Raw genomic sequence first — 20144 nt, forward strand, 5'->3', positions numbered from 1 at the left:
CCGTTTTACTTTGTCCTACAATCCTATAGGATATCTGAGACCTACCGCTGTTTCGGAGGTGTGTTTTCCCGGAACTATGAACATTCTTTGTGGGCTTACTGTTCTAGGTTGCGTTTTTGGAATCCATTCTATACAAAAAATCTCTAACCATTACTCACCCTGATGATACCTACATTTTAATCTTTCCACTGCCATTGTATCTGCAACATTGTACTTAACACTTAAGTTTGTACTTAAGACAGACCTGCCAACCTCTACAAATCAATAATACTGTTGCACTACTTTTATATAATACAAGTTCGGAAGAATTTAAAGACAGGAACTAAAAAATTATTGCAGATCTAAATCTATGCTTACGAAAAAAAAGAGTAAAAAAGTAAAGTAATCGCCTATTTTTTCAGGCGGGCTTAACGTCCAACTACCATTTACTAGGTGTCGTGGACGGAGGCGAATAGCAAACGTACTTTACTATTTCTCATTTAACCATTAAATAAAATCCAAGGCCAAGACCGGGAATCGAACCCAGTACCACAAAAAGCATATTAGCTTCGCAGGTCTCGCCTCTTAACCCGCTCGGCTACCGTGGCGCCTCTTTGCTTACGAAATACAACAGATTCTTACTTGCATGAAAATGGACTTTTGGAGCAGAATTATCTTTGGCTTTGCCAAACCTTCCAATACCCATCCTATACAATTTCAGTCTTTTGCATAATTATTAAATGCACTTTATTTTGTTTCTAATCTTACCCTCCATCACCACAATAAAAGTTCCCCCACTCAATGAAACCCAATCTAAAAATTTCTAAATCAATCTAGTGAATCACCCCAAATTAATCGCGATTATTATCCGCACAATCCCCTCCTGATAATCCTTTAGGACGTTAGCTCCACTACCATCAACTCCTTCCAACTTCTTCCTACAACAACCTAGAAACTGCGATCCTTGCCTTTAGCACTGAGCTATAGCTCGGTAACATAATTTAGGGTTATTTATTTTTATTTTTTGATTATTTCAAGTTCAAAACAGCTCTTTCATTTACTTCAATACCTGATTTCAATTCCTTTGATACCGCAAGAGTTGTAAATCATCTCCTTATCTCCTCATCTCGCCTTTAGTAATCTATACTCTTCTATATTCAGATTCCACAGGATTCCATTTATATCCATCGGTTAACTGCACAAACACATTAATGTAAAAATATTGCTTACAACATAATCTCTTTAAAAAAAAAAAATAGTGAATTTAAGTTTAATTAAATATTTATTCTTTTATTTTAGTTATTTATTTTTCTATTTTATTAAGTTATTTATGTTGTACATTATTGGACTCCAGGTTTTCGGGCATCGGAAGAAGATGGTCTGTTAAAACGAGTTGCAGCGTTAGACAACTACCAAAATGGATTTGACGGTAAAAAGATTGTGAATTTCAAAATTATTATTTTGTTAGTATATTGAAGAATAATTTTTTTGCATGATAATTTATTTAATATAAGATTTGGTGATGGGAACTTTACAGTATTTTTATGTGAATTCAGTCAGTTATTGTGTATGTTCAGATTCATAATGTCAAGTCAAAGGAAATATTACTGTCTCCGCGTTATTGAAATATAGCATTTTACATCATCCACCACAGCGTGTTGATTTACTTAATTTCATGGAATGAAGAACAGTTAAGCATGAAATTTACAGAGTTTATATATTTTTTTATCTGAATTTAATTACTGTGCTGTAAATGATGACTCTAAACGATGTAAATGATGAAATTTTCAGCAAATTTACCGATTTCTAGGAACTTTAATGTTCAACCCTCAAAGTGAACTTCTTAAACTAATATCTTCTGATTGAGAGATGGACAGATACTTGTACAGATGCGTCCATTTCTATGTCCTCAATTAAGTTGAATAATCTCTCATGTATAATAATTATCTTGATATAAATATTATTATGTTCTTACAGCGAGATAGTCTTGAGTTGATGTTGCAAATAAATTGATAAATATTGAATTTGCTGAGACCCCCAACTTGTAAAAAGATTCAGGTCCTTTTAGTTTAGCCTAGATCCTGGAAACAAGATATATTGCCAATATCCTGAGCGTACTCTCAAATAAGTCATTGGGGTCTTCCATGTAAAAATAATAGTTAACAAAAAAGTAGGTCAATATTAAATGCTAGTGAAAACAAAATGGAAGGAGAGTGAGATTATATAGCCAACCAGAGTTTACCAAATTCAAGGGGGGCAGAGTGGTTTTGTGGTAAAACATTTCCACCGTAGGACCGCCATTCTATCATTCTTGTATGACGTAAACTGTGATTGATCTTCATCAATTCATCAATCAAAATCTTCTACACACACGCATACACAGACCACCGTTCTCCCCAAACAATTTACAATACATTCAATATCCCTATATAATGTACATACATAATACATACAGACATATATAGACGCCACATAATATGTCACTGTATCTTCCATCTGGTCCAGTTAACTTCATTTTATTCAATAGCTAATTCAAAGTTATATTTAATAATAATAATAATGAATAGTGAATTTAATTTTCATAATATCTATTTTGTATAACAGTCTTTCGAACGATCGGTTCGCCTAGTTGAGACGGTCAAAGGCCTTGGATTTTATTTAATTGTTAATATGAGAACTTTATAGTAAAGTACGTTTACTAATCGCCTCTGTGCTTGATCCCTAATTGGTAGTTGGGCGTAAAGCTCGCCTGAAAAAGTAGGCATTACTTTACTTAACTTTTTACTTCATGGCGGCCCCCCACACTAGACTTAAAAGAACAGAACTAAACAGAGGCTATCGACTACTCAAAAGACTCTTAGACGATAGATCAAAACTCTCTCTCTGGACAACAGAAGACTGATTTATACTTCTATTTTGAAACCCATCTGGGCTGAATGGAATAGAGCTATGGGGTTCAACCAAACGCTCCAATCTCCAAAGGATTCAATCGTTACAATCTAAAATACTTCGAACTATAGTAAACGCTCCATTTTATGTCTCCAACCTGACTATACACACATACCTTAACATTCGTTTTGTCACCCAAGTCGCTGAAAACACGATACAGAAAACTCAGCACTTCATCCTGCAATCTCATATAAATCCTCTAGCTCAAAATCTTTCTTCTAGAACTCTTCCTGATAACCCGACGTCCTAAAAGACAGTGGCCTTGTGATCTCCTTTCAAGTGAAGAGAGTGACTAACCATCTAATGTTATGGAGTGTTACCACTGGGTAACTTCTCCACTCATTTACTTCTACTGTTCACTGTTATCATTGTTACTTATAACGCTAACGCGCTGATTGTAGCACAATAAACGCAAAAAAAAAAACTTCATGGCGGAATGATATGTTAATGCTTTGCCCCACTTGAAAAAAATTGATTTTATCATAGAGGTAAAATCTCATGTAAGATGTTTCTAAAGATATTTATTATTTGATGTTCTTTTAACTTCCAATAGTTCTGATCATTCCAATTCACAACTTGACTTTAAACTTACTGGAAGCTATTGGCTACTAAACCAAGTTGTAATAAAAAGGTAAAAAGAAGTGTGACTTCATCCAGGTGTTAAGAAATTTAACACTAGTGCAGCAGGATACCACCGTAAAATTGACATTTTAAACAAGTCAAAGAAAAAAATATTGTAATAAATTGGTTTATCACGGATTTAAGGTTGGTTGAAAGTTTAAATGGTTGGTGAAAATCTGTTCTGAAAAGATGATATTTCAGGATGAAAAATCTGTTAGGCAAGAGGGAGAAGATGAGTAAAGAAGAAAGACTGTGTGGCAATATTTAACACGGCAAACCCCTCGGTGTAAGACCAGCAGTCTGACAACCTTGATAATTATACGCAATTTCTCACATTCATTGGTGGCAACAGTTTAAAACGGTTTTCTAACCACATTACTCTCTATTTCAAGCACCGTACGTTCAAACTTTATGTTTCTGTACAGATTTATCATCTGGTAATGCTTATAGCTTTCGGATAGATTTTGTAGAGGGACACTTCGTAACTAAAGATCTAAGAAGGGTCTTGAAACGCATTTCTTTTAGAAATAATCCATTGCAAATACAATATATGCAATAAGTGACTGTGATGAAGATGTAAATGGGGCGTGAAGAGCAGGAGGAGAGAAACTACCCGGCGGTAGCACTTCCTACAGGTTATCGATGGTGACGATGAACTTCAGACCTCAAGGAAGTCTCGGGACCATCGAAGATTTAGTTAGCGTGGTGAATTGTCAGAAAAGAAGGTGGAGGCTCTAAGAGACAGTGTAAAAGGATTAGAGTAATTAGAGAGAGAACAGTATGGAACTTGTGATATTCAGTCTTTAGCGAGTTGGTGAACGAAGGGAATGTTGAGGTCGCTGTGAAGATTGAGGTTAGTCACCGTAGAAAGGAGCGTCAGCTATCTGTCGAAGTAGTTTTGACTGAAATGTTTTGTACTGTCCGTATGTTTGTAGGTTTGGCTGAACCCCACAGCTCTAGTCCATAAGTCCACATACGTTTACGGATAGTATTGTATCACCAATCGCTTGAATTCTATAAGCAATTTAGAGAGTTGTCCAAGCAATCTGTTAAGACGAAGAATTATTTCATTATTAATTATTTAAGACGCCATTTAACTGAGCAAGGTCTACTAAGCTAAGATGTATTGTGGAAATGGCTAATTGATACAGACGTTTTTACATATTATACTGTATTTTTGGTCAGTTTAAATATGGTTGCGAATATGCGTGATAAAATAGAATATTTTAGATTGTTGAAACTCGATATTTTGTCTACAGGATGGACCAGTAAGTATTGTCCATAGGCCTACTGTGTGTAGTACATCTAAAGTGGAGTTCAATGACGTATTAGCCAACTTCATATTTGCCACAGTTCTTGAGTGATGTCACTTTAATTTTTTTTCTAGAATCATTACTTTTTTGCAATAGAAATCTTATTACTCAGAAAGTTTTATTCCGAATTTGATTCTGATGACACGATTAGAAAGATAGATAAATTTGCTAAAAATTAACACCATTTCAAAGCATCAATTATTCTCCAAACAGCCTCAATCTTCCTCCGAATTCTGGAAAAAATACAAGTAATTGAAATTTTTAAGAAAACACATTAGGCCCTAATGTGAACATTATCAGACCTAGGTGCTGGCACTTTTTATAAAAGTTTCCTTGTTTAATGGGCTTTCTAATGGTATATCATTTTCCAGGATTCCTTTTATCTTCGTACGAGAAATTACGTTTGTTTTGCAAAAAAACATGTTCTCGAACCTCAAGATTGTTAGTTATCAAGTTGTTTAATTCATTGAAAACTCTTTTAGATGGACCAGTAGCCAATTTTAAAGTAGATTTTCTTAAAATAAGGAAGTCAAAAGTTACAAATGGCACTTCAAAAATAAGAAATATTTTGAACAAGTACTATTTTTCTAAACAAAAATTCATATACCTAGTTTGTATTTACTCCAAACTAGTACGTGTTTAAACAACAAGAAGTGTAAATTCAAGAATTTCAAACGGCTTAGAACATTAAGGAACAAAAACAAACAGAAAATTGAATAAGGAGTTCTAGTTTTATAATACTAACTGATAAGCACAGATAAAGGCTCAGGTACATCTGAGACAGAGGATGCAATTTGACTGTAGTGCGGGGCCACGATGTATGGGGAAAGGGCCTATGATGGAAGGGAGCAAATGGTTCTCCATTCCATTTGGCATACATGGAGCATTTGCCCAGTAACTAGAGCCACTATCTGCTGTACCACTCACATGGTAGTCACCTCCACGATCTAGGTGGTGTTCGTGAGCAGGGTCATTACAGTGTACAACTAGCTCACTGGTCTAAGCGACGAGCGGCCCCCTCTCACCGCTCACCAAGGGCCAGTAGTTCCATATGTGTTAATGCTGCCTGGCTATTAATTACTAATAATGAGTTGATAGCCACCGCCCGGCTTAACATGTCCGCTGAACATCTGATGACGTCATCATTCTGTCATCGGCCACCGGATATAGCTTTTCATCCAGCCAATCCCCATGTCCGCTAATTATTTAGTCCCATATTACCCATATAATTGCCATTTTCTGTCTCCATTGGGCAAAAACCAGCGGAAGACGGGCAATAAAGGAAATCAATTTTCAGTATTTATTTTCAATGCTGCTTTTTTATATTTATTTATTCAGCAGACTTTGAGCCTTAATTTTTACTTGATTTCCATACCACCTCTCTAAAGCGTGCACTAAAAAACTAGGCATAACTTGACAATTACCTCTTTACAATAAGGTTTTTAAAAAAATCCTTAATTTTTTGTTGAAAAAGTTTTATTTTAAAAACAATAAGAAAAGGCAAAAGGAATTGGCTTCCAGTTCGTCTAGATTTCTACTTTTTCTGTCTCTGTCACCGCTATTACAGCCAGGGCTGAAATAAACATAAAGGGTTGCCTTCATTTGGGAAATGAAAGGCAAAATACAAGGGAAAAAAGCCGAATTGGCTTCCAGTTCGTCTAGATTTCTACTTTTTCTGTCTCTGTCACCTACTATTACGGCCAAAGGTAAAATAAACATAAAGGGTAGCCTTCATTTGGGAAATAAAAGGTAAAACACAAGGGAAAATATGGAATTTGTGTCTAGTTCGTCTAGATTTCCACTTTTCCTGCCTCTTTCACCTGCTTTTACGGCCAGGACTGAAATAAATATAAAGGGTAGCCTTCATTTGGAAAATGAAAGGTAAAATATAAGGAAAAATTTGGAATTTGTGTCTAGTTCGCCTAGGTTTCCACTTTTCCTGCCTCTTTCACCTGCTTTTACGGCCAGGACTGAAATAAATATAAAGGGTAGCCTTCAATTGGAAAATGAAAGGTAAAATATAAGGAAAAATTTGGAATTTGTGTCTAGTTCGCCTAGGTTTCCACTTTTCCTTCCTCTTTCACCTGCTTTTACGGCCAGGACTGAAATAAATATAAAGGGTAGCCTTCTATTGGAAAATGAAAGGTAAAATACAAAGGAAAATATGGAATTTGTGTCTAGTTCTCCTAGATTTCCACTTTTTCTGTCTCTGTCACCTACTTTTACGGCCAAAGCTAAAATAAACATAAAGGTTACCCTCATCCCTGTATCTTTTAGTGTTAACTTCTAAGAAAATAACTGAACATATTTTTCACACAAGACCCCACAAACTTGTGATTGATTCTACTATAATTATGTCAGAAAACAAAATTTATGTAATGACCATATTATAGTGGATTATAAACACATTGTGGAATGTTCCTCTCCGCGGCTCAACCAACTTTCTTAGGGTATAACAGAACACTTTTAGGATTTTAAAGGCGACACTTTTATGGTGTACTAAATAGTTGAAAAAGAAAAAATAACCTTTGTGAAGACAATAATCTAAAGCAATGCAATAAACCATGTTCAAAAAAAAGTAATAAAGAAAAAAAAAATAAAGATACGTATAAAAGATCGTTAAAACAGTTTGAAAAAAATAAGTTTAGTGCTTGCCTTTAACCTTGTTTGTCCCTAATTTTACTGCACACTAATACTTATACACATTTCATAGTTATTACAGAGTACACACCTAATTTTATTTCAGCTCACTATATATCAAATTAAGTATACAACGAAATGGTTATTATATAGCATTCTATCACCGTGTAAAAATTTCGTTTTTTATTCGTACAACTTCTTCTCTTCCAAAAATTTTATTGGACAATAAGTTACACACATCTTTTTGCAATTAATAGACGTTTTCTTCATCTTTTTTTTTATGTGCCCCGTTTGCAGCAAGTTTTTTTGACATATACCACTCTAATGAAAGAGATTTTATTTTTGCAGCCTTCCATTTTAAGTTCGGCATGCAGATGTTAAAAGTATTTCCATCATGTGTATCTTTTGTGTTTTCGTCTTACATGTCTTACATGTCTTACAATTAATATTCCATTGATGAAAGCATTTTGGGATTGATCACTTTCTACATCTGTGAATCCACTTTCAATGACTTCTTAGTGGTGTTAAACGGATGGTCTTGCTCAACCTAGACTAAAAATCCATACAGAATACATCTAATCCACAACAAACATGATTCCGACAAAATCCGACATTCACAGCCGATGTAATATTTCCGCTGCAATGTATGTGCTTAAGCATGTTTCGAATGTGTTATCTTCGTCATTAATCCGTGACTCCAGATATCTATAGGAGATAAATATTATAACATCGACTAAATTAGACCGAACTTCGTTAAATTGGATGAGATTTTTTCTGCAAGTTATATGACTTAGTAAGTTATAACTTGCTGTCGTAAAATCTGACACTAGTTCTTCGAACTACCATTCTTGACCTTCTAACTTGGTGAAATTTCCCCAAAAAAGAACATTGAACTATTAAGCAATGGCACCATGAAGACCACGTGGCCACCGGCACTACACCCGACTAGGAGGATATCCTAGCAATGAAGGAAACTAATGAAGGGTTAGAATGTGAGAAAACTGAAGGATAGCCTTGGCATAGTGGGAACTTGCAGCTACAGAAACATAAGGAACAAGGAGATCTCAATGGAGCAACAAGGAGATACAAAGTAAGGAGCATTAGCGATTCGACGGAATGTTTTTGATTGGAAGGATTGGATTCTGTAGATATTGGAAGCTTTGGCTGAGCTGTAAAGAGTATAATGGTGTAGATAAGTCGTTTGAATGTTTCGATCTTTTGTCGAGAAGTCTATAGAGAAGTTGGAATCGTCTATTTCAGGTCTTTCCGTTTAAGTCCAGGTTATGCGTTTGTCTATGAATAACCCTAGGAAACAATCTGTTGTGGGAAGAGGAATTCGCTTTAGGTAATGTATGGAAAGCTAGTTTGCCTTAGCGAGAATCTAGATATAATTACAATTTGTTTTCATTAATTTCAATTTTCCATTTTCTTTTGGCTTAGAATCAAAAGATTTCACGTGGGTTTTCTTTAAGGAAAAGTGAAAATTGAAAATTTGGAATGATCGTAAAACTTTTTTCACACAGTAAAAGTAGAATAAAATATCTAATAATAGTTTGGCTTGCCAGTCTTATATTATTAAGTATAAAACCAGGACTTCCGAATAATTGTAAATAATAGTATTTTTTCTTATCCATAAACCCGAGATAGTTTTGGATACTGTGGAGGGGATTAAAAAAAATAAGTTAGCTAGTTAATAGAGGGTTCGCGTTATTAAGAGATAAGGGTGTATAATCAGAATGGAGCTAGAACAATCGTGATTACAAGCAGGATATGGTTGTGTCAGTGTCTGTGTTAGCGAGAGAACGGTGAGGTACAGGTGGTATACAGTGCTGGCAACCTACTATACAATCAACCCCTCACAAATACCTCGGCAATATACAGTTATAGTAAGTTGGCAGGACGTGTTGTAATTCTAGTGTATTAGTAATGGTATAACAGAAAGGTTTTGGGCTGCTGCGAGAGGATATAATGTATTCTTGTCTCGTGGCGATGTTGGAGAGTTTAACAGGGCGTTCCCTTAATGATAACCACTGTTTCCGGCTCCTAACAGCCCCTTCTGCTCCTCATTGAAAAGCCCGGCCGAGCCGGCTTTCACTCCCGGCTTAAAGATGAGTTTATGAATTTAATTAAAAGTGTATAGCATCACTTTTTCTCTTGTTTTCCAAAGCGCCTTCTTTGCCATCATTCCAGCTTCTACCCGCCGAGGGTTCCACTACTAACCCAGCTCTGTCTGGAACAACTTTCGGCTAGCCGGCTGGAACGTTCTACAGACATCTACAAGAGAGTGTATAAGTACAGTGGCTGACTGTGTACTCCCTAGGACAACAGCTTGGCCACTCCATTGATCCCTCTACTATCCTCCAGTCTTTGTACATCTGCCACTCTACAACTAGGGACTAATCTCCTATTTCACTCATCTCCAATCTGTTACCATCCTTGCCTACGCTCATTTTACCACCCACCTAATCAACACTCCAGTCAACGCCAACAGATTTTCCCTTGTTCAGTTTTTATTTAAATTTTTTAAAAAAGAACCTTCCTCTCATTGTCTCTCTCTAGCAAATATTTCGTGAATTAATTTTATCTTATTCTCAAATCTTTATTCTTACTTGACAATGTGGATTGCTTTAATCTTGCTGAGATTGATTTCACAATTGATCATTAAAACCTTGTTCATAAAAAAAAAGAAATCGTTTAAAAAGATTTCAGAGTTTCTCTTCTTACAGGTAACTCTGACCATCACTATCCAACTAAACAGTGAGTTGTAAGAGGTTCCTGGTAGAGGTGCCAAAGAATTGGCTACCTACTTCCGCTAAGGTTATAACAAAAGAAATAACCAAAATATGGCTCCTGCACAATTCCATAACGTAATCCATTTGGACCTTAGCCTTTGCCTAGAATTAGTTATGAATCCAGGCTGCCTATGGCTTCTTTTAATCTCAATCTCGACTTCTTGAAACAGTGCAATATCCATTCAACAGTATACTTCAACAATCTGAATTTCTGTTGGATGGTCGCAGTCAGTCCAAAAGATACACTGAATTTCCTCCGTCTCCTCTCAGCATATGAAGGTAACTTCCTAGCTTCTTCAGGTGCCCTCTGAATCGCGTCAGTTAGTGGAATTCTTCTTTACTCAGGCCTGAGAGCGAGAATCGTCTCAGGTCTGTTTCGGTTTATACTTGTTCAAGCGAAGCTTTGTCTGTCTTCATGAATCAAGAACATTCTCCCCTTCAATTTCAGTCAAAACAAGCGTTACTTCAGCAGCTGTACTCCTTCTTTTCAATCTTAAAATGAGTGAGTAAAATTACTTTGATATCTTAAAAAAAATAGTCTCATTTTTCTATTAAACTATTGAACTATTTTAGAAGAGAAATACTTCACAAACTCTGAAGATTAAAAAAATATTTTGCTTGTAAATATTAAAAGTATGTGGTTGGGTTTCAAATTCATGGAACATCCTTGATTTAGTAAAGCGATCAGTTTTTTATGCACCCTGTGCAGTTTTCTCTTCAAAATAAAAATTAGAAAGAGATGCAATCGGTACAAAGGGAAACAAATAAATGCATGTTTCCTCCATCAACTAATAAAGGGAACTTATTATTATTGGGACTTTGAACGGGACCTTTTCCTCAGCCCGAAGGGCTTATTGTACCATATCCTAGGTAATCGAGTAGGTAAATCCTCCCTTTCTTACAACGACCAACATCTTTCCCACTAGTATTCCTTGCTTCACGATCTACTGCAGCCATCGAGAGTTAAAATCTCATACAGCAACTTCACAATGAAAGTTTTAAAACAAGATGTGAGAAGATGTTTCCCTCGTTCTCCTGGTAAAGCCTGCACTGAGATTCCAGGTTAAATAACCTGTGTACATGGTTTCCAGAACTTCCTTCACCAAGTAAGGGTGACCAGGTAAAACAGAGTAATCTGAGTCTTATCTAACCACAGAGTTTCCTCAATTCTGATTTGAAACAGTTCGGTGTTTAATTCCTTGAACAGCCTTTTCGAATTTAAAGGTGGCTTATTCAAAGCCATTGCTAAAGAGCCGTATTCACAACGCCTTTGGAAAAGTTCTGGACCATTGAACTTAGAGGATGCTTCCATTTCTGGCCAGCTGTTAGTAGATTCTTTACACCTGATGCTAGCATAATCTGGCTACCATTCAAGACTACCTTAGTTCACCGGGAAAGTTACCTCAGGGTCTTCCTCCATTCACGAACTAGAAATATGTGAAAACAAATAACTTTTGTTTCATTTTGTGGTAAGAGTATAAGGCAAAAAAATTTTTTTTTTTTTATGATTTAAGGCGCGTCAACATCTAAGGTTATTGGCGCCCGGAGCTTTTTTCAGTGCACTGCCGGCCTCCGGACAGTGTTCTCTCGTTACAAACAACACTGTCCATCACCGGACAGTGAGCTGTAAGAAGCTCCTAGGAAGAAAAAATCTAAGGGTCAGTTGCTGGATTCGAACCCGGGACCTCCGCATGGGAGTCCAGTATGCTAACCTCATAGCTAATCCCTTCCCTGGCAAAAATTATTATTGATTATCTAATATCTTGTTTATAAAAATTACATATCATTAGTATAGGATGTGTTAAAATAAGTGAAGATCGTTTTTATGCGGAAAGGCGCATTGATTTAGAATACCCCGATCCTGTATATGTACATTGGCGTCCCCCCACATTTGGAAAAGTAACACGCGGCACCGTGGGTGTTATATCTGGACACGCCTCGTTCGCTCTCCCTCGGCGGCCACATGTTACCACACTGATGGTCATTTAATTGTTACGGTGAGTATTAGAATGTGTGGGCATGGCCGCCTCTTGCCGCCTCCTCGCTCCCCTCAGACCATATTTCGCATACACTTCAGCCGGCGACACCCCAACTTACGGTTTCTACAGTTGTCGGCTCCCTTATCCAGCTCCTCACTCACTTCTATAAGTGAATAAAATCTAATTTTAAATTCTCTCAATTTCATTTCGGTTCCCTTCTCGGTTCATGCACGTTAATTACAGTTATGTCATAAATTAAATGGCTAAAGCCAATTCATTCAATAAAAACTGCCATAAAAACTTTTAAAAAAACAATGAATTTGGTAACTTATGGTTTCAAAATTAAAGGTTTTTGTTATTTTCTTCAAATTATATTCTGTGTCGGTTTTCATTGGGTGACTCTTATAACAGACAGCTACTTCTTTTCTAATTGGGTTATTATTAAGATGCATTGTGAAAATGGGTATTTGTCCACACTCTTCCAATTGTGAAGTCGAAGTTCCTAAGGATGAGTTTTGTTTGACCATATCTGGTTCTTTCATTTTTTACTCATCCAAATGCTGCGAAGTTTTCGGCTATATAATTGGCAGTACATCGTTGCTATTAATCTTATGTATTGAGTTGGTCTATTATTCCATTTCGAGTTAGTTGATTTTTTTGTGTGGATTCTTTGTAGTAAATTTAGGATTGTTGTAGTATCTAAAACAGGGGTCCCCCCCAAAAACTACGGCCCGCGGGCCACATGCGGCCTCCTGAGGACATCTATTCGGTCCTCGCCGGAACTTCCGGAACTGTTTCATTGGTGGTCAGTGAGAGGAGCTACTATATGTGGCGGTGCCGCAAAGCGCTGCGTCGCTCATGTACAGTACTACTTCCGATGACGCGGGATGCACGCGTCACAGCTCCGAAAACAGTGTAAAATAACAGCAGAAGTAGAGAAGAAAGGCAAAGCACTATAACTAAACCGGACATTGACCATCTCATTAGCCAAAAGCAGGTCCATAGTTCTCAATGAAATAGTGGGCAGTTTGGTTCTTTATTTGAAATAATCTATTTGTTCCCATTTTGTTTTTTTTTTTTGTTTTCTTACTTTAAAATAGTGTTTTTTATAGTCCGGCCCTCCAATGATCTGAGTGACAGTGAACTGGCCACCCTGGGTAAAAAGTTTGGGGACCCTTGGTCTAAAAGATTTGTAAATTGCTCGGATAGGCCTTCCTCGTATGGATTAGATGTACATATACTTTTGTATTGTGACTGGCTTTAAGCCCCGCATGAAAAAAATAGATAATTACATAACTTTACTCATCTAAAGTATCTCCAGTGAAATACTGCAGCGTCGCCATTATTGTGTGTCAAGACTATTTGCTCGTTACTGGTTCCTCTAGCGGATCAGCGGTTGTACATTTTGATATAAATTAAATAATTATGTTGAAAATAACTACTTATCTGCTTTTTATCTTAAAGAATACTAGAAGCTGCAATTTTATAAACTTTATTATTAACATGAAACATCGTAGATATGAAGAAAAAAGATGACAAAGATAGAAGAAATATGGAAAAAAGTGAGAGTTAAAAAACTAAGAATAGAAAAAGAAACAAATAGAAAACCACAAACCAAGCGATAAAAGATGGCTGCCAAATGTAAATGAAGCAACGTTTAATTCGGTGCAAAAGTTGTGTTTCATTAGCCTCTTGAAAAACAAATGTTAGAAATATACTTGAGTTGTGGTGCACGTTTATTTTTTTGTAAAGTACTTCTCCAACTTCTGCAGCTACCTGTACCAGAGTTGTAGCCAGACTTTACAGCATAATTAATTCATATTTGAAATGTACATGTTAATTAAATGGAACGACCATTGTTTTGCGAGATGCCAGTAAAACCTATTTTGGGCCAAAATTATGAGTCAAAGTATTACTAACCAGACCATCAGAGCTTTCTAACTATCTGCTTTCATCCTCTTTTTGTTTACCCATTCACGTTCCTTTCTAGGCCGCTAGACAACACTACCATTTATTGTTTATTGCTCGCTCTCTCTCACCAAAAATATTAAGTTTTAAAAACATCTTCCCACATAAACACCTGGCAACAGCCCTTGAGGTGAATGCTAATGCCTCTTAGATGTACACGCCATATTTCAAGCCGATTAAAATTTCGGAAACTTATTTTAAGGATAATACATTATCCTTAAAACAATATAAACATATCTCATTCATTAACTGAAATTAATTACTTATATCTAATTATCCAACTGGGAGCTCCTACGCGAACGAATGGAGATTCTAGATCAGTGTAACCCAGGGATGTCAAACTGACAGCGCCTGAGGTAATTTCTTGTGGCCCACGATGTACTGAATTAAAATTGTTATGAAGAAATTAGCGCTTAGGGGAGATCGAAGCAATGACGAACTTACTATTCTCTCGTTAACCCTTTAGCTACTGAAGACGGAGTATACTAGCGGCACAGGGCCTTTCCTGTGAGGGTCTGTGGGCTTGTATAAACGTGGTGACTACTTCCGGTGACGTTTAGAAGCGATATGACTGCCAGTCTAAGAGGAATCCCAGAATGATTCGGTTTTAAAAGACCGAAGTAGGAATTCTCGAAATATATTCTTATTTAGGTGAGAAATATCCAAAAATGTTTGCTGTACAAATTTTGTGTTATTTTTGGAGTACGTCCTTGTGTGAGCAACTATTTCCGTCTATGAACTTAAATAAAACGGCCTACAGATCAAGATTGACTGGATAAACATCTCTCTGCCTTAAAGAAGATTGTCTGTTCTCCAGATATAGGAAAACTAAGGAAAAATTTGTAAATATGTTGTGGCCCGCGTGAATCTTGCCTGTTACACCATGTGGCCCGTGGTTTAATCGAGTTTGACACCCCTGGCTCTAATATATGAAGAGAAGCTATAGTTTAGACCGCTTACAACAAATGATGAGCGTGGTAAAATTCATCTAACTTACGAGGGTCGTTTGAAAAGTCCGTGCAAAAATAAAAACTACTTAATTTTTTGGGGTAAACCTTTTTTATTTTTCAACATAGTCTCCTTTTAGGCTTATACACTTTGTCCAACGCTGCTCTAGTTTGTTGATCCCTTCCGAATAATAGGATTTGTCCAAGTCTGAAAAATAGCCATTCGTTTCTGCAATCACCTCCTCGTTTGAATAAAATCTTTTTCCCGCCAGCCATTTCTTCATATTGGGGAACGAATAGTAGTCCGAGGGAGCCAAGTCTGGAGAATAGGGGGGATGTGAAACGAGTTGGAACCCTATTTCCATTAATTTCCCAAAAGACAGTCGCCATAATCTTTCCGGCCGAAGGAACGGTCTTCGCCTTTTTTGGCGCAGATTCCCCCTTGGTAACCCATTGTTTAGATTGTTCTTTGGTCTCAGGAGTGTAGTGATGTATCCATGTTTCATCCACAGTGACGAAACGACGCTTAAAGTCCTGCGGATTCTTCTGGAACAGCTGCAAACCGTCCTTGCAACACTTCACACGATTTCGTTTTTGGTCAAGCGTGAGCAATCGCGGCACCCATCTTGCGGATAGCTTTGTCATGTCCAAATGTTGATGCAAAATATTATGTACCCGTTCATTCGAGATGCCCACAGCACTAGCAATCTCACGCACCTTCACTCTTCTGTCATCCATCACCATATCATGGATTTTATCAATGATTTCTGGAGTAGTAACCTAAATAGGGCGTCCAGAACGTTCAGCGTCACTTGTGCCCATATAGCCACTCCGAAAATTTTGAAACCACTTATAAACTGTTCTAATCGAAGGTGCAGAGTCACCATAATGTTTATCAAGCTTCTCTTTAGTCTCCTCAGGCGTTTTGCCTTTCATAAAGTAGTGTTTAATCAACACACGAAATTCTTTTTCGTCCATTTTTTGAAAATCACTCGACTTCCTCGATTCAAACGAATGCCAAACACAAAGAAATAGACCGATCTGGCTGAAACTTGGTGTGTGTTCTTTCAAGAGATGCTACTAACTAAACATAACCTCGATACGCGCCAGTAGTGCTATCTCTCTGACTTTGCACGGACTTTTCAAACGACCCTCGTATGTGAATTACTATTTAAAATTTCCTCCGCTGGAAGAAGTGTTAAATGTTCTAAATTGAGGAAATGATACATTTAAAGGTAACTTGAATTCGAAATACAAAATATTTTCAGCTGTATTATAAATAAAAGCCTCACGTTTTCATCAGTTAATTCGTAGAAAGTTACGGAAACTCTTTATTGATTGTTACTCAGTTTAAAAAAACAGTAGATTGATTGACCTTTAAAAAAAGTATTTCTAAAAAGGATTTTGAAATATTTTTAATAATTTTCCTGTAACTGTGTTTGTAAATACCATTAAATATGACCGTTTCGTTTAATTGCACAACCTCCAGGGCGCATTCAAATGCTTAAACCAACGTTTAGCGGAAAAATCTTGATGGATTGCCAGAGTGCCATTATTAAGTTGAAATTCAAACTACCCGAAGAGACTATATTGGTTAATGTTTATTATGATAACTTAAGAAATATCGAAAAATGAATATTCTGTTTGGATTTTACTTCTTTCATTGCTTCATTGGTCTTTTCGTCACTATAACAAAGCTCAATAATCAGTAAAATATAGGGTTAGGGCTAGGGCAATCAAATTTACAAAGTGTAGAATTTCAAAAATTTTAAGTGATTAATGATTTTTGGAACGTAGCAACATTTTTTCTACAATACTAATAACTAGGGAACGGATTCGTATGTATTTACATATTTTTTCTAGGCAATTTACAGACGTTTTTCAACTAGAAGTATTCATACTGACACTTTTTAAGCCGTTTGAGTCTACTTTTATTTCACATATTTCCACATATTTGGATGTTATCGCATATTTATATATATTTGATTAAAATAAATAAATATTTCTACATATTTAATCAAAATATGTACATATTTTTCATTTTGGGCATATTTTCATAATTGGGAGGTGGTTGACAGGAACTGTGAACCACAGACTGTAGGGCTATGAATCACAGTGGGTACAATGGTTATTGTAATTTACACAGAATGCTGCTAAACAGTGACGGGCACTTGTTAGTTCTTTGAAGTTGTCTGACGTTGTCTGTTCTTTCAGCTCGTTCGTTGAAGTGTCCAATTCCTTTCGTTCGGTCACTTAGTGTATTCTTTTTTTTTGGGGGTGAAATGCCACGAACATCGGCCTCAAACAAACAACTGGTTGCTAAATATCTTCGCGAGTTTCCAGCAGAACTTTTTTCGAAGTGATGGAGACATTTTGTACTGTACAGCTTGTGACAAGCGCGTTTCTTGCTCTCAACGTTCCCAAGTCACCCAACATATTGCCACCGGATCGCACATAGAGAATAAAAACAGAAAGAAAGAGAGGACGTCCTATCAAGCCTTTTTTACATCTCCATCATCAAGTAAGTCTACTCTGAGTACAGATCTGTGTCGGGCTTTGGTTAGAGCAGATATCCCTTTCCACAAACTTAAAAATCCTCATTTCAAAGGATTCTTAGAGACCTATATTGGAAAAAAAATGCCTGACCAGAGCGCTCTGAGGAAAAACTACCTGGAAGATATCTATAAAGATACACTAACCAAAATTCGAGAACATATCAAAGATGGACCGATTTGGGTGTCAATTGATGAGACCACTGACGTTGAGGGCAGGTATATTGCCAATGCAGTTATTGGAAAACTTGACAGTGATGCTGATGTGGATTCAAAGCCATTCCTTTTGAACTGTGAGGTTCTCGAAAAATGCAATCATTCCACCATTTCACGATTTTCATAAAAAAAATGTCCATTTTACTTAAATATTCCAGAAAATATTTTAAGAAAATCACATATTTTCCACATAATTGAAGAAAACAAATGCATATTTTAATTAAATATTTGGCATTTTTAAATACATAATAATCCGTTCCTTACTAATAACATTATGGGTTATTAGCATTGTAGAAATATTCAACTGCATATGTGACAATCATCTTCGTAATCAGAAATGAGAAAATAAATAACTACCAGGTTATTATGTGATCATACACTATCTGTAGAAACTAAATTTATGTTTCTGGGAAAGCTGAACTGATAAAACATATGATTGTTTTTCTTCCTTTTTATTATATAAAATATATTTTTCTTAAGTTAGAAAATTTTTATCTTGCCCCTGATAAGTGAATCAGCCAGTCAGGGTGGCCACATGAAGTAGCCCGAGGAGCAGAAGAGGACCTAGCAGGAGAACTAGATCCTTTAGGGTGAGAGAAGACAGATAAGAGACACCAGGAGACTCAGTGCTACACCAGAAACATACTGACGGGCCAGTGTTGGAAGTATATGTTTGGTTGGGCTGCAAGAGTCGACCATTCCCATCCCCGGTAAAGGCTCTCTTTTTGATGAGCCGTGTATGTGCAACCAATAAGCTGAAGAAAACGGCGCCATATTGGATTGGATAAGAAGAGAGCCATCGGCAATGAAGTTGTGCGTACGTGTGAAGAGAGAGAAGAACTAAAGGAAGAACCAGAGGAGAGGGTGGTAAAAGCGTGTCCTGTCGAGTCAGCGGGAGCTTTCCTTATGGGTTCGGAGGAAGTGGAGGATAAGAAACTCACGTACGCGCACACAGTTACATTCAATTCAATTCTATTGCTATACCATTCTTCCCTTGTAGCCCAGCGTCTTTCCACATATCCACCACTATCTTGTAGTCTGCTGCAAGTAGAAGTAGAACCTCCTGACAAAACCCATCTCTTCATATTGTGATGAAACCTACCCATACCCTCTTACTTTGTACCCAATCCAGGGCGACTCCCTCCTCACCACTCTGACAAGGTCCTACCAAAACCCATATCCATGCTGGGGGGTATCTTTTTCTCAAACTATATTCTTCTTCCTTCTTCAGCACAATAGGAAGACCTCCTACCTCCTGCCACCCTTCCAGCCTCTTCCTGACTCATCTTAAACACAAAACCACTCCTCCTCCTATCTCTATACTTCTTCAATTTTTCCATAAGCAAGAGATTCCCTCCTTCTTATATCATGTTAACACAACTTTTATTGTAACCTCCCTTCTTCTAGATAGCCATTTTTATCAAATTTCCCTTTTTCATTTATATCCACCACTACAATACACACATTTGATGTGAATGTAAACAAGATAACAAAAAACAATTGTTCGTCAACAAAAACATATACATACAAAACGACTAGCATGGCACAATTTAGTATGTTATACATTTATCACAATTTCTTTATCAGTACTAAGTATTAAAGGATATTTTAGAGTGAACATATAACTAAATGAAAAAGACCAAAACCTACAATAATGAACTTAAAGATCTGGATATAAAACGGAAGAAAACAAATCCACATCCTTCATCATCAAATCCATACTATTACACGGTTGTCTGAAAAAGATCGATTACTCGCTATCTTGTATGTTAACACCAATTGCTTTTGTTTTAAAAAGCTATTCAAAAAATGATTATAAAAGAAGGAGATATCCGGGACATATCCCCTACCTTTAAATGCTCATTTTTGCAGTGACCCTATAATATAATAAAGTTTTAGTAAAAAATGGATGTTTACAGAAAAATTTGAGAGTAATTAAAGGGAAAGTATAAGACATTCTGGTCCATATTATATTTAAGTCACCTTTAATAAAATAACTTAGAAAATTAATCCCAAAAAACCTATGCCTCTTTTAAATTTAAATCAACCAGAATCTCTATTACGAGGGTCGTTTGAAAAGTCCGTGCAAAAAAAAAAAACTACTTAATTTTTTGGGGTAAACCTTTTTTATTTTTCAACATAGTCTCCTTTTAGGCTTATACACTTCGTCGAAAGCTGCTCTAGTTTG

The 20144-nt window shown here is 36.5% G+C and overlaps 1 protein-coding gene across 2 annotated transcripts in view; it reads left to right on the plus strand.

Annotated features, from left to right (window-relative positions):
- Nucleotides 1–20144, plus strand: part of LOC141460894 (homeobox protein Nkx-6.2-like) — a 94357-nt gene that overhangs the window by 15566 nt on the left and 58647 nt on the right. The window contains exon 2 of one of the 2 annotated variants that reach the window (XM_074141322.1): nt 1334–1408. The exons of the other annotated variant lie outside the window; for it this stretch is intronic. Coding sequence (XP_073997423.1) covers nt 1334–1408 — 75 coding nt within the window. The remainder of the gene's footprint in view (nt 1–1333; nt 1409–20144) is intronic. 2 annotated transcript variants of the gene reach the window in all.

The sequence above is a fragment of the Rhodnius prolixus genome, unplaced genomic scaffold (assembly GCF_049639745.1).
Source record: "Rhodnius prolixus isolate KJV_2025 unplaced genomic scaffold, Rpr scaffold_6, whole genome shotgun sequence".
Classification (NCBI taxonomy): domain Eukaryota; kingdom Metazoa; phylum Arthropoda; class Insecta; order Hemiptera; family Reduviidae; genus Rhodnius; species Rhodnius prolixus.